Source organism: Lontra canadensis, unplaced genomic scaffold (genome assembly GCF_010015895.1).
Source record: "Lontra canadensis isolate GAN:19392208 unplaced genomic scaffold, GSC_riverotter_1.0 scaffold125, whole genome shotgun sequence".
Lineage (NCBI taxonomy): Eukaryota > Metazoa > Chordata > Mammalia > Carnivora > Mustelidae > Lontra > Lontra canadensis.
In genome coordinates this window covers 2,246,445-2,260,367 of record NW_022631119.1, presented here as the reverse complement: position 1 = coordinate 2,260,367, position 13,923 = coordinate 2,246,445, and the positions used below count along the sequence as shown (strand labels likewise).

General features: G+C 59.3%; 1 protein-coding gene across 4 annotated transcripts; it reads right to left on the bottom strand.

Annotated features, from left to right (window-relative positions):
- Nucleotides 1-11: 11 nt before the first annotated feature.
- Nucleotides 12-12,558, bottom strand: ARHGAP33 (Rho GTPase activating protein 33). 4 transcript variants are annotated; one of them, XM_032841815.1, is made up of 22 exons: nucleotides 12,408-12,558; nucleotides 11,579-11,684; nucleotides 10,415-10,512; nucleotides 10,252-10,336; nucleotides 9,805-9,885; nucleotides 9,564-9,701; nucleotides 9,057-9,149; nucleotides 8,404-8,526; nucleotides 8,238-8,315; nucleotides 8,088-8,154; nucleotides 7,945-8,004; nucleotides 7,699-7,851; nucleotides 7,513-7,615; nucleotides 6,542-6,686; nucleotides 6,380-6,462; nucleotides 6,187-6,294; nucleotides 4,705-4,850; nucleotides 3,910-4,063; nucleotides 3,679-3,824; nucleotides 3,521-3,595; nucleotides 1,762-2,436; nucleotides 12-1,670 (listed from the first exon to the last, which is right to left on the bottom strand). In XM_032841815.1, the coding sequence occupies exons 2-22, from the start codon at nucleotides 11,603-11,605 to the stop codon at nucleotides 400-402; spliced, it is 3,909 nt and encodes a 1,302-aa protein (XP_032697706.1). In that variant the 5' UTR covers nucleotides 11,606-11,684; nucleotides 12,408-12,558; the 3' UTR covers nucleotides 12-399. The 4 variants fall into 4 exon arrangements, with proteins under 4 accessions (XP_032697706.1, XP_032697707.1, XP_032697708.1 ...); XM_032841816.1 differs by having other exon boundaries at nucleotides 11,579-11,660; XM_032841817.1 differs by lacking the exon at nucleotides 11,579-11,684.
- Nucleotides 12,559-13,923: the final 1,365 nt, after the last annotated feature.

Sequence of the window (13,923 nt, the reverse complement as noted above, 5' to 3'; positions counted from 1 at the left end):
CACTGTTTTTCCGTGTTTTCACTGTTTTTATTCATTAATTTTGTCAGATGGTTTAGTGGGGAGTGTCGGGGGAGATGGGCAGGAGCTGTTCCCCAACCCCCTGTGCACAGGTCAGGACAAGCTGGGGGCTCCTGGAGGGAGAGGGAAGACAGGGTGTCAGCCTAGCCCTCAGATTTGTGCGGGAGCCCCCAGGAGGGGAGGTTGGTGGGGGGATAGGTGTGCCCTTCAGCCCGGAGTAGGGAAGCTATAACAGGTTAGGGACCCACATCAGAAACATGTTACAAAGTTAGAAACCTGGGGTATGGGTCAGGAGCTCAAGAAAATACAAAACGAGGGATTGGATTGGGTCAGTATCAGTGAGGGGAAAGGGAGAGGAGGAAGGTCCCTCCCAGCTGCGGCTCAGCAATAGCTTCGGGTCTGACCCTCAGAGTGGCGGGACCAGCTGGGAGTGGGGTAGGGGGGTGGGGGACCAGCCCCCTCCCTTCCTTGCCCCCCATTCCTATACAAGGACCCTCGATGGTGCTCGCCCCCCCTCCCATAGGCTGGTGGGGCTGCCCTGTACAGCAGGAGAGGCTCTGGAGGGCCCCACGGCGCAGGTACCCTGTGAGGGGTGTGGGGGCCCCAGGGGGTCCTCTGTTTCTGGGGTAAGCGGGGGGCTGGGGGTCCAGGATCTGAACGGCTCCGGGGGTGTGCAGGAGGGGAGGAGGAGCTGGAAGAGGCAGGTGAGGGACCCCTGGGCCCCAGAGCTAGATTAACATACAGAGGCTCAGGCCGAGTAGGGCGCCTGGTGGGATGCTGGGGGGCTGAGTAGCCAAGGTGGTCATGGGGAAAGCAGGAAGGGGGTGGTGGGTAGCTGAGCAGGAAGTCCGGGGACCTGTGAAGTGGTGGCGATTGGCCAAGCAGGCCATATGAGGCATTGAGCCTATCTGGGGGCATAGAGCGAAAGGGACTCCAGGACCTAGTGGGGCCAGAGTAGGGGGTTCCCTCACCCGTCTCGATTTCGTAGTATAGGTTCTCTCCCCTGTCAAGTGGTGCAGGGGGACCTAAGGGGCTCCTCCAGACCGGGGCTGGGGAGCTGGGCTGGAAGGATGGGGAACCCAGGGGGTACAAGCCTGGTTTGGGGACCCCAAGGAAGGGCGGCAGGCACTCCCGAGGGGCTGAAGAGAAGAAGCCAGGAGCAGGAACCTGTGGGAGGACAGAATACAGGAACAGAGCTGCCATCTGTGGCTCATCCCCATACCCCCTGCACCCTCCACCTCTCCTGAGCTGAGCACTGACCTGGGCAGGGCCTCTGAGTCCCCTCCTTGAGGTCCCGGGGGGCCGCTGGTTCCTCACCAGGCTCCCGTCACTTTGTTGCCTTGGTAGGGAGGGTGGGGGTCCAGGAACCCAGGCACCTGAATGGGCTAGGGAGTTGGGAGCTGGCCCAACCCCCAAGGTCCCTGGGGGCTCACCGCCCACCTCCAGCGACAGTGAGCGGTGGAAAGGGGAGTGGGGAGCAGAAGGGGTGCTCCCATGCTCCTGTTGGCTCTGTCTCTGGGCCACCTGCTGAGCCCGCTCAGCTAGGGCCAGGGCCATGAGGCGTGCTGGGTTCTTGGGGGGTGGGGGTGGGGCCCCCCCAGGGCGCAGGAGGGACAGGGGTGGGGGCAGCAGCGGTGAATCCATACCAGGACCTACACAGAGAGGAATGGGAAGAGAAGTCAGCCGGGCTTGGGTGCACCTTCAGGGTTCCTAAGGGCATGGGGTGGGCCGAGCAAGACTCACCATGTTGGCCTGGGGCTCCCCGGGGAACAGGCAGGGCCAGCTTGCTGCAGATCTCCTGTTGGCAGGTGTCACTCAGCTGGGCCTCCGCTCCGCGCAGCAGCAAGGGGATGAGATGGGGCCGCAGGCCGGGGCTGGGGCTGAGAGCCGGCGTTGGGGTGACTGAGGCAGGCGTTCCCCCGGCCCCCAGCAGCTCCAGGACAGCAGGTGGCACGGATACAGCCAGGGGTTCTGAGATGTCCAGGGCGGTGGGCGAGGCAGGGCTGGCGGCCCCACGGGGTGAGAGGGCCTGGGGTGTCACCTTAGGTGGGAAGGCGGAGGCAGGGGCTGGGGGTGCTGGGCTGGCGGGAGGTGCCGGGTCGCCTGGCGTGGGGCTGCTGCAGCGAAAGGTAAGGGGATCGAAGTCGAGCCCCCGGAGCCCCTCCAGGCAGCGGGGTGGGCTAAAGTCCAGCTCGTCACCATCATCTAGCCAGGCTGAGGTTCGGTGTGAGGGTGAACCAGAGAGTGCCCCCAGCCCAGCTGCTGAGGATCCGGAGGACGAGGACTCCGAAGAGGAGGAGGATTCAGAGGAGGAGGAGGAGGAGGACAGGCTCTCGCAGGAGCCAGCAGGTGCCGGGCCCACAGGGAAAGCGTCACTGCTGGAGTGGGGTCGCCGGAGCCTGTGCAGCCTCTGGAGGCCTGGAAGGGGGGCAGTTAGGTGTCAGGGGTCAGAACTTCATAGGCATATGGCAGTAAGGATAGGGTACATCACCCAATGGGCTAGGCTGGGGAAGTTACACGAAGAGGCATTCCCCTGGGTAGGGTCTCAGTGGCTGCAAATCCAGGCGCTGTTCAGACTCAAAGTGAGAAAGGAAAGAGATGGCCAGGCCATGATAAGAATCGTTCTACACCCGAAGGCCAGTCCAACATCTGACAACCACAAGGCTGGTGAGCAGGAGACCAGCGGGACCTCCTGAGCTCTCACTATCACTATCAGGAGTGCAGACGTGACTGGTTTTTTTTTGGAAAGCAATTGGGCCTTGTCATGTAAAGTTGAACATGAGCAAGGCCCACAGCACGCCCCTCCCCTCGCTCCTGGGTGCCTGGAACACTCTCCAGAGTGTGGGCGCGCAGGGAGTGCTCCCCACAGCCCCCAAGCCCTCAGGAGGATAGACAAGTGACTCGGGATGGGGGAGCCGCACATGAATACCAGAGAGCAGCTAAGAGGCACAAGGCTGAGCAACACTCAGCCACGTGGTTGGCAGTGAGTGGAAAGTCAAGTTCCGCATCCAGCACCCTTTCTTCAGAGACCTTCAACGTTTACAAAACAGCTAGGACTGTGCCATATGTTACACGGAGGCCTGCAGAGGATAAAATCTTAGAGCAAGGAGATGCTGCGCATGGAATCCAGGGCTGCCTCCAGTGGGGAGGCAGCAGACGGCAGAGGGGAGGAGCTTGCAGCCAAGGGAGTGGGGCTTTTTTAGTTCTGGCCAGTGGGCTCACAGGTGGTCGCTTCATTACTTAGATTTTTTTCCAAAGGAGTGAATAAAAACCTGCAAGGGCCCTGCCTGGACCAGTGATCACAGAGCATCATGAACCAAGGGTGACACTTTTTCTAACACACTGAAACTCATTTCAGGATTAGGAACTAAAGAACATCAAAAAGGAACCCCAAACCCACAAATTTGAAGTACATTTAGAGGCCGCCCCAGGGCTGCCAGCCCTCCCAGCTCCACTGGGCCGGGCCTGAGCCACCCGGCCGGGCCTGGGCCACAGCGCTCACCAGCCCCGCTGGCCTGCGATGACAGAGACTCCTCGCTTTTGGCAGATCTCAGCGTGACTGTGTCAGGTCGGCCACCTGCGAAGAGGCGCAGGATGGGCATGGGGCACTCCGGAGTGCCTCCCTTCCACCCCAACTCCCCACCCACTGCAGCCTCTGACCTGAAGGCTGTGGGGGTGCACGGGTGCCCCCCAGCCACGGTAAAGGCTTCTTTCGGGGGATGCTAGGGCCACGGCCCAGTGCAAAGAAGGTCTTCCAGCTGCTTCCCCCTGGCTTTCGCTGTTTCTCGCCTCTCTCCCCTTTCCTCCTGGGGTTTGCGGTAGACAAAAGGAGGGAGTCTGAGGATCTGGGGCCTCCAGGCTGGCCCTGTGCTCCCCCAGCATCCCACTCACCTTTCCACAGGTGAAGCTGGGGCCTTGGGAGTGGTGGGCTCAGTGGGAGTCCCTAGCCGGCCCTGGGTCCGAGCCTGGGCTTCCTCCAGCGTCAGCAGGCGAGTGGAAGGGCCACTGCCCGCAAGGGACTTGGGCCTGGGGAGGAGGCAGCGGCCTAAGGAGTTGGGAAAGGGGGCAGCTGTCAGCTCTGGGGGCCTCTCAAGGCCACAGGCAAAGCCAAGCGCCACAGCCCAAGCCCCGGCCCCGCAGCGTGCCCACCCGGGCTGGCAAGGCAGGGGGCCAGGGCGGATCAGGCGGGAATGGGTGGGCAGCAGGCAGGTGAGGAGGAGGAGTGAGGCAGGACGAGCTGATGAGGAGGCAGCTCCCGGCAGCCAGCGGGGGCAGCGGCTCTGGCTTCAGTTACCTCGGGCCAGAGGGCCCTCCGACGTGCTGAATCCTGATTGGGCTGGGGTCCGGGGTAGGGCGGGGAGTCTGGGTGGGGCCGGGGCGGGGTCAAGTCTGGGGACCTCCCACCTCCTCCCTGGTGGCCCCAAGGCCCCAAGAGCCCCCGGGAGCTACAAGGGGTGAAGGAAGAACGATGTCCGGGCCAAGAAGTGGGGATCCTGAGCGTAGGAGCTGAAATGAGAAGGGGGGGGGGGGGGGAGGGAGAGGCCGGGGCGGGGTCCTCAAGGAGCCAGGAGGGAGGTCCAGCTTCAGTGGGGTTAGGGATAGGGCTGGGAGCCCACCTGCCCTCCCACTGCAGCCCTAACAATGAGGGGGCAGTAGCCAGGACATCAGGGGGTGGGATGGGCATACCTGCAGGGTCGAGGCCAGCAGAGGTGAAGGTGTCACTAAACAACACATCCACATGGGTGAGCAGGAATTCCACCACCACAGACTGCACCCGGACCTCCCGGAAGGCTGCTGCCCCACCCAGCCCCACGGACTCCAGTTCCATGGACCTGGATGGGACGAGGGGGAGGGGTGCCAGGTGCTTTGAGCCCAGCTGGCAGGTTCCAGCTAGGCACAATGGGAAGTCAATGGAAGAAATGACAGTCATCCAATACCTCTGACCTCATCAAAGTGATCATATCCAGAATTAGGTTCTCAACCTTTCCTCAACCCCCTCCCTCCCTGCCTTCCCCATCTCAGTGCTCAGGCCAGTCACGTCCGGGTGATGCTCCTGACCCCTCTCTTTCCCCTCACACCTACATCCAGCCTCTCAGCAATCCCTGTCTGCTCCATCCACAAAAATCTCTCCAGATTCTAAACTCTTCTCCCCCACTTTCCCCATCGTGGCCCAGCCTCCGTCCTCCCACTCCCAGACATCACAGCGGCTCCTCCCTGGGCTCCCAGGTTATCCTGCCCCCTGCAGTCTGCTCCGGGCCACAACCAGAGGGAGCCTGTGACCCCCTGTCAGGGCCCTGCAGACTCAGAGCCTCCCCCGCTGCACCTCTCTCCTGGCAGAAGCAAAGTCTTTACCGTGACCCGGAACCCAGAAGTTACTGCTCTGGCTGGTCCCCTGTCATCACTCTGACGTTGTCATCTCCTCCCCCTCAACCACTCACTCACTTGCTCGCTCCCTCCTGCCACCCTGGGCTCCCTGCTGGCCCTTCAGCACAGAAGTGCCTTTCCAGCCTCCAGACATTGGCACTTGTGTTCCCCTGGCCTGGTCTGCTCTTCCCCACATGTCCACATGGGTCCCCACCCTCGCCTCCCGCAGGTCTTGACTCAAATGTTACCTTCTCAATGGAGTCTTCCCCACCCACTTTATTTAAAATTATTAAGCTTCCTTCTCTCTTTTTTTTTTTCTTTGTCCTAATAGTTCTTATATCTACCATCTCATGGACCACTTAATTCACGCAGAGCAGAGAGCTCTCCTGTCTTGGTCACCATCAAATCCTCTGGGGTTCACTTCTTATGAAAACCTCGCCTGCCCCTCTAAAATTTTCAAAATTCCATGGCCACATGCATCTCCTTTCCCTGCTTTGTCATCTTTCTCCTTGGAACTCGTCACCATCATACCACACTCTCTAATTTTCTTCTTGCTAGCTCACTGTCTGTCTCCCCCATGAAAATGTGAGCCTAGGAGCACAGGTTCTTGCTCACTGCTGGGTCCTGGGTCCCTTTGCTGAGAACAAGAGCCTGCACCCAGGGGGTCCTTAGGAAATATGTGTGGAATGAAGTGAAAGAGAGAACAGAAGCTGGGTGGGTTCTGGGTGGGAAGTGTGGGGCCGACTTGAGGCCCAGCTTGTGGTAGGAAGCTGAGGGGGTCAGGCTGGTGGGCTGACAGCTTACCGTAGCAGGTTGGGCGCCCAGACGATGGCCAGGTTGCGGGCATGCATGCTGGTGTTGGCACTGTGTCTTGCCATGCGGGCCAGGTGCCTCAGCAGGTACTCTAGGGTCCTGGGGGTGGCAGTGGAGGAAGACACCTGAGCCTCAGCTCCCATGGGACCCCCCCCACAGGCCTTCCCCACCCCTTCTGGCTTACCTGTAGTGAGGCGGGGGCAGCTGCTGGATGACATCATGGACACGCACCAGGCGCTCCTCTTCCCCAGGCACGGACATGGCTTCCTGAGAGGAAGCACAGGCGTGACGGGGGCTGGGCCAGGGCACCCCGGCACCCTCCAACCTTGCCAGCTCCCTTACTCACGCTGAACTTCCCGTAGAGCTGGTATGTGAGCAAGGGATTCGGCAGCTCCCGGAAGTAGAGCTTGCAGAGGGAGGACACGCTGTGGATGTCCTGCAGGAAGGCGGGGCCGGACAGTTCAGGGATCCTCTCGCTGTCGAACTCATGCCTGAGGCCACCAGGTCAAGGAGAAGAAAGATTCAGGTCAGAGCTGACCCACCTGGCCATGTTCTTCCTCCACCTCCCAAAGGGTCCACAGACAGAAGCAACTCTCTTCTTGTGCTGGGCTCTTCCGAGGCAGTACCTTACAGAACCCCCAACAACTCTGTGTGCCCCACCGAGCGTGCCCCATTTTACAGAGGATGACACTGAGGCCCAGGTGGGAGATGCTCCCACTTGTGGCTACCTGAGGTCATCTGAATACAGAACGTGATTACGACGCTACTTCCACAAAGCTGTCCTTCTCCTGGCTTTAAGAGGTCACTGGAAAATGTGGCCCAAATCCTAGCAGCCCCTGCTCAAAACTCTCTGGTGGTGTCCACTGCTCTTGGGTAAATGCCATCTCATGTGACCCTCTGCCTCATCTCGCAGAGCCCCAGGCTCTACACTGTCACCTCGCGCCTCCTGTTAGCCCCAGGGCTCCTGCCTCACTGCCTCCCACCTTAGACGGTTCACACTGTCCCTCCCCAGCTCAGACCCTCCTGTGGTTACCCCCTTCCTCTGAGTAAAAGGCAAAATCCTAACAGTATCCGAAAGGCCCATTTACTCCAGGGACATGAGCTCCTGCTGCTTTCCCCTGCACTCACTGTGCCTCAGCTTGGCTGTCACTTCCTCAAGAAAACCCTCCCTGCCCCCAGCCCCAGTCCAACCCCACTCTGAGCTCTCCTAACCCCCCCCCCCGCACTCTGTGTCCCCATCACATGGCACAGGGCCTGGAAGAGAGATGATGCTCAGTGAGTGTTTGCGGAAGGAAGGGCTTGGCGGAGGGCCCTCACCGTAGCCTCTGGATGTTGGATGACACTCCTGAGAGCCGGTAGATTCCATCCACCACCCCGTGGGCCTCAATAAACTCAGAGCAGCATCGAAGCACCTGGGGCACTGGGAGGAAGCAGGGGCTCAGGTCTGGGCAGGCTGCAACGGGGAGGGAGGAGCAGGCTGGGCAGGTGGACATGGGGCCTCACCATCTTGGCCTGAATTACTGAGGTGCTCGCCAAGGTCACAGCCAAACACCCTCTGCCGCAGGATGCCCCGCTGCCGCAGCCGCTGCCGGGAGGGGCGGGAGCGCATGAAGGTTCTGAGGAGGCCCGCCAGCTTCCCACGTGGCCGGGGCACAGCTGTGGGAGTAAAGGCAAGTCACAGAGTGTCAGTGCGACCACGGGTCCCATGGCGGGTGGGGTGGGCAGGGGCCTGGCCTCTTGTTCCATTACCTGAGGTCAGAGAGGAGACACCTTGGGGCGTTGGGACACCGCACTGGGGACCATCGGCTTCTGTGGGGTGAACAACGGGTGGAAAGACTGGATGATGGGCAAAGGAGGCAGGGAGGCCTCCCCATTTTGCCCCTGGCACTTACCCCCCTTTAGTCCTGGACCAGGCCGCTCTGTGAACAGTTCCACACACTCACTGGGGAAGAAACCGACCTGAGGAGGGTTTGGGGTCAGTGAATGGGCCACCCTAGCTGGCGAGGTGCCCTGGCCCTCCCATCTGCCCGAGCCAGGCTCACCTGGAAGCCTCGTTTGCCCCGCCACCAGCTCCGATCCTCAGTGGGCGGCATGTCGATCACGGAGACAATGTCTCCCACCTGGGAGAGGGACGGTCATTGGAGGGAGGGTCAGAAGGGACAAGGGAAGTGGGGAGCCCAGCCGGAGTCTGCTTCCCCATGGCCTCACCTCAAAGGACAGCTCATCCGGTGCCTGGGCTGTGTACCGCTTGATGACGTGTGCGGCGGCCACTGCAGGGATGTTGAGAGAGGCCTCCTCACTGAGGAGCAAGCGCCGGCCATGGTTGTCCAGCTGAAGTGGGGAGAGACCACGAGGAGGAGACAATAAAGGCAGAGAAGTTTCCTCCAGGCCGGGAGGAGGCCACTAGTCCCCCACCTGAGAGCCTCTGTCGGTCAGAGCTATGGGTCAAACACCTAAACTCTTGTCCAACAAAGCCCCTCCTCCCCTCTCATGTCCCGGGACACCCCGGTGCCCTCATCCTCCGTAGCAGACAAGCTCATCTCCTCTCTGAAAACCTCCTGGTTGGAGCCACTGTGGGCCCGGTGTTCTAGGAGTTACAGTCAAACCTATTTCTAACTGATAGATCCTGAAATGCTCACATGCACACAGTCCAATGCCTGCTCGCTCGCTCGTTCTCTCTCTCTCACACACACACACTCATTCTCCCTCACAGGCATGTGCCCACACAGACACTGAAATACCAGAGCCTCCTCCACTCTGGCTTGTTTCTTTCCTGCGCCCACACACACTCGCAGACTGGTCCTCACTCCTCAGATGGCCCTTGCTCCCTCCCAGCTCCAAGCCCCCCTTCCCGGGCACACCTCCATCCAGGTGAGCACAGGCCCGCAGTTGAGGTTACTGTCCACCAGGCCCGACAGGGTCTCCAGGTACTGCAGCAGCAGGGGTACCAGCATCTGGGGGCAGGTTGTCGGGGGGCTTTTGTGAGGGGACCTTGAGAGAGTTCGCTGCCCTACTCTACTGCCCTAAGCAGGGCTGGGATTCAGCCTGAACGCATGGTGCCGCTCCACTGGTAAGCACTGACCTATTTCCGTATCAGTTAGTAAATGGGCTGCCAGGCTCCTGTGTGCCCGCACTGGGCGGGGCCCCGCTGACTCTCCCACCGAATCCCCTGGAACACCTCATTATCCTAAAACTGAAAGGAGCCTCCCTGCTGCAGCTTCGTCATGGGCCTCTCCCTTCCGACTGGTTGGAACCTGGGCCATACCAGTGTTTAAGTATTTCACTATCCTCTCTTGACGGCTTCCCACATTGCTCAGGAGGACACACCATAGCTGGGGGGCGGGGGGTTGAGACAACCAGCAGTTTACCTGGGCAGCCCTGGCACCCTCTGGGGGTGGAGGGAGCTCTGGGAGGCAGGAGAACCTCCTGTCAAATATGCACCGGTGTAGGTGGGCATCCAGGGATCGGAAGTCATCGTAACTTCGGAGAACTGGCCAGGAGCGGCCCTGTGGGGGCAGGAGGGACAGAAAGGGCCAGGAGTCCCATTACACTGATCTGGGAACCACAAAAACCAATCTGTCAGGCCAGATGAGAAGGGGATGGCCTCACCTGACAGGTCACCTGCACCCCAAACACCAGCTCATTCTCTCCAGAGAAGCTGGGGCCTTCACGCTCTGGAGACAGCAGGAGCTGCAGAGGAAAATAAAGGCCCAGGGAGGAGCCTCACTTTTGTCCCAGTCCTGATCTTTCCAGGTGGGCACTATCTAGAGATGGGTCTGCAACCCTGGCCTCGGCCTCCCTGAGGGCAGGGCCTGGTGATGTCTCAGAGTACAGCATCCTGGCACAGAGCCTACACCTAACAAAAGGTTAGGTGAATGAATAAAGAAACGAACTAATGAATGAACCGTGCTCCCCTTCCACCCTGCGACTCTTGCCACTGACTGCTCAGGTGGGAGGAGCACCTATTCCTGAGACAGGTTTTAAGGGTAAAGTGGCTGATATTGCTTCAGGGTTGGGGAGGCTCTCGCCCTCCCACCTGGTGCAAAGCCCTCATACCTGAATATGGCCAAAGTCAACATTCTCGTAGTGGAAATGGGCACAGTCGGCCAACCGGGGGAAGGGACCTCGAGGAGCCGAGAGCCTGGGGGACAGGTACACATCACTGGTGGCTCCTGCATTCAGCCCCCCTCCTAAGCTGAACCTCACCCTCATCTCTCACCTTTTCCCAGGCTTCCCCTTCACACTGGGCCCCCCAGTGTGAGGCAAGGGCTGCACTGAGCCCTCCCCTGGGCCATCCAGGCTGTCAGTGCTGCGAGCCTGTAGAACAGAAAGAAGAATCAGAGGCCTCCAGAGATGGGAGCAGAGAGACAACGGGAGCATTGTTATCTGTGAGCCTGGGCCCAGAGGCCCGAATTGCTCCACAGGCTGCCCTAAGCATGGAGCAGAAGGGTAGGTCAGGGGGAGGTGAGAGCAACTAAGGGTGGGCCTGCTTCTTTGTGTGTGGTCTGGGGTGGGGGGCTGGAAGAGCACAGCCCGAAGGTGAGGGAGAGCACATGCTGGTACCATCTCTCCCTGTTTAAAGCCCTCCTTTAGCCCCTGAGGAGTATAGTCATGCCCCATGTGCCTCTCCACACCTTTTATTGATGTCTGGACAATCACAGCTCCCATCTTATCAATCTTCCTGCTTCCAACCTCTCCCTCCTGCCAGCTTCTTCACAGCAAGCGCCAGTATAATTTTCATACCACACATATCTGCCTGTCTCTCCACAGATCATAGACCTTCAACGGCTCCCTGTTATCTTCAAGATAAAGTCTGAATTCTCAGATCTGTTTACCTCTCCAGTCCCATCTTCCCCCTTCGGCCTCCACTCTGGAAGCTTTCAAACTTCTAAGAGTCCAACAAAAGCACCATCTTTTCATTTCCTCCTAGGCCTTTGCAAAGGTTGTTCCCTCTGCAAGGAACACTCACTCTTCCTTATCCTTTCCGTAGGTTCCGTCCTCCTCATCCCTCAGGTCTCATCTCTCTCATTCCCTGTCCTGGAAGTGTCAGCCTGCTCTTCTAGACTCCTCTATCCCCTGAGGTTCTCCCATCCCAGCCCTGAGCACTCTGAGAGACCACAGGTGACAAGTCCATCTCCCCCCACTGGACTGTGACTTCCCCAGGATCAGCGACCCAGCACAGAGCTGGGCACAGAACTGATGCTCCTCACAAGGAAGGTTGAGCCTAATTCTTCTCTGGGTCCCAGTGCCCAGTCACACAGCAGGAGCTGGGTAAAATCTGATGAGTAAATTAACCAGCTGCCAGATAGGTATTTCCCAGGCCAGGCTCTAGCCACTCCCTCCTTCATATCCCTGCGACCCCAGGTTCATCCTTGGGTCTCACCCTCGGTTCTGTCCCTCTCCAGCCCATGAAGCTCCCCAAGGCAGGACGGGATGTGAATTTCTTTGCGCCTGGAACATGGGCTCTGCCAGGAAGTATCAGGGAATGTCTGTTAAGTGAGCGAATGAGGGAATGAATGGATGAATGAGCAGGAGCAGTATGGTGGGAGAGGGAGATGGTGGGGAGGGAGGGTGAGGACAAGAAGATGGAGAAGGACCCTAGGATCTAGCCAGAGGTACACTGCTGGTGTGGGGTTGGGGTGTAAGGTCAGGGGAGATGCTGGAGAGGCTGAGGCTCAGGCCAATGGAGGGGTAGGGGAGGGTTGATTGAGAGGGAGCAGAACGGAGTGAGAAGGAGAAGAAAAGGGTCAGGCTGAGGATGGAGTCGGATGGGGGTGGGGCTCAAGAACGCGAAAGGGGCTGGTGGTAGGAGGGGGAGGGGGCTAGCCAGGGAGGGATGGAGGTTGGGAGAAGACGCTGAGGATGGCTGTGGGATGGGGGCTGGCGAAGAACCCAGGAAGCTTTAGCAGGTCCCGGGGAGGGGGCAACCGGCGGTGCGGGTCCTTCCCGGGACTAGCCCATCCCCCCAAGCCTGGGTCCTCGGCCACTGTCACCTCCATCCAGGGCGTGGAAGGGGATGCACACTTAGGGGGCGGGGCCGGGGTAAGAGCTCGGGCCCAAGACCCGACCGGGGGACGAGAGGGACCTCGACGAGGGGTGAGGGGCGGCGCAGGCCGCGGGCTCGGGCGGGGCCGGGGGCGGGGCGCGCGGGGCGGGGCCGCGCGCGGACAGACTGACACGCAGACGGACTGACGGCCGCGTGGGCCCCTCACCACCATGGTAGCGTAGCCTCTTCAGGCGCCGGCTGCGCTCGACCCCTCGCTCGTCGTCCTCGTCGCCGCTGCCGCCGCCATGGCGACACAAAGGGGAGGGCGCGAGCCGCGCGCGGGCGGCTGCAGGCCCCGCCCCTAACGGCTGCCCGTGGCTCCGGCGCGCGCCCCACGGAGGCGGGGGCAGCAGGGACGCGGCGCCGCTTCTCATTGGCTCCACCCTTGGCCTTAGGGCGACGCCCCGCCCACCTGTCGGGTTTTCATTGGCTTAAGCTTCGGCCCCATCCCCGGCTCGGTGCCTTCGGTCCCGCCCAGCGAAGTTTGACAGCGCCGCGCCCATGACAGCTCTTCATTGGCTCTCATTGCCCTCCTGAGACTCACCCCTAGGTTCTTTATGCTTTGCTTCCTACACTTCTAACACTAAGCATTGAGCCCTCCCCTTAGTCCATTCTCAGTGACCAGTCCTCTGACACATTTTTCCCCCTTTGACACTCTTAGTTGGGTTCTTCCATGGCCTCAGAGCTTTTCTCCATCCCCAGGCAGCTTTTCAACGTCTCAATCCTGTAGCTCCAGCTTGTCAGTCCTGACCCCGACACCGCCCACAGAATACTGAGGGCATTCGCCCGTGGACGGTTTTCACGGACTCAGATACCCTGCCTGGGACGTTATCCTAGGCACTCTGCGACTCAGCCTTGCCCTCCCCACTGGATATTTGCCCTTGGCTCCTGCTCTACTGCTTCTTACAGACCGGCCTCCAGCTTTGACTCCTTTTCCCTAGGAACTGGTTTAGCCCGCAATGCCAGAAACAAGACCACACCTCCCATAAAGCCAGTCCCAATCGTTCCGCCTCTGACTTTGAGCCAGGCCCAAAAAAGGCTATTAACAACGTCCTTTCCAAGAGAATTTTTCCCCTGGTCGTGTTCTCAACAGGGGCCCTCACCTCAGAGAGTACCGCTTTGATTTATTCACTCTTTCAAAAACTCTAGTTACTTACTTTGTGGCTACATCAGTAACCAAAACAAGGGAAAATATATCCTGCTTACATGGGGCTCAAAAGCTGGTGGGAGAAAACAATGAACAAAATATTCAAAAATATAGCAAATCAGAAGGTGATAAATTCTAAGGATAAAAAATTAAGCCAGGATTGGGGAAAGGGAATGCTGAGGAGGGGTCAATTTAGAGTTACTTATTTCAGCTTATTGAACTTGCTGACTTCACTCCCATTGCAGGGATTTCTTACATGATGTTCCCATTGCCTGTAGTCTTTAAAATGACTGCAAATTCCTTGACACTGCTTTCATGAGAAGCTGGAGTCTGTGTCCTCTACCCCTTGAATCTGAGCAAGACTGACAACTTCAAACAACAGAGAATAGTGGAATTGACATGCTATGTCCGAGGCTAAGTTGCAAAAAAAGCAATGCATCTTCCTTTTTGTTTGCTGGAATGACTAGCTCCAGAGCTTTGCGGCATCATGTGAGAAGTGCACCTATGGCCAGGAAGCCATGCTTTGAGGAAGCCC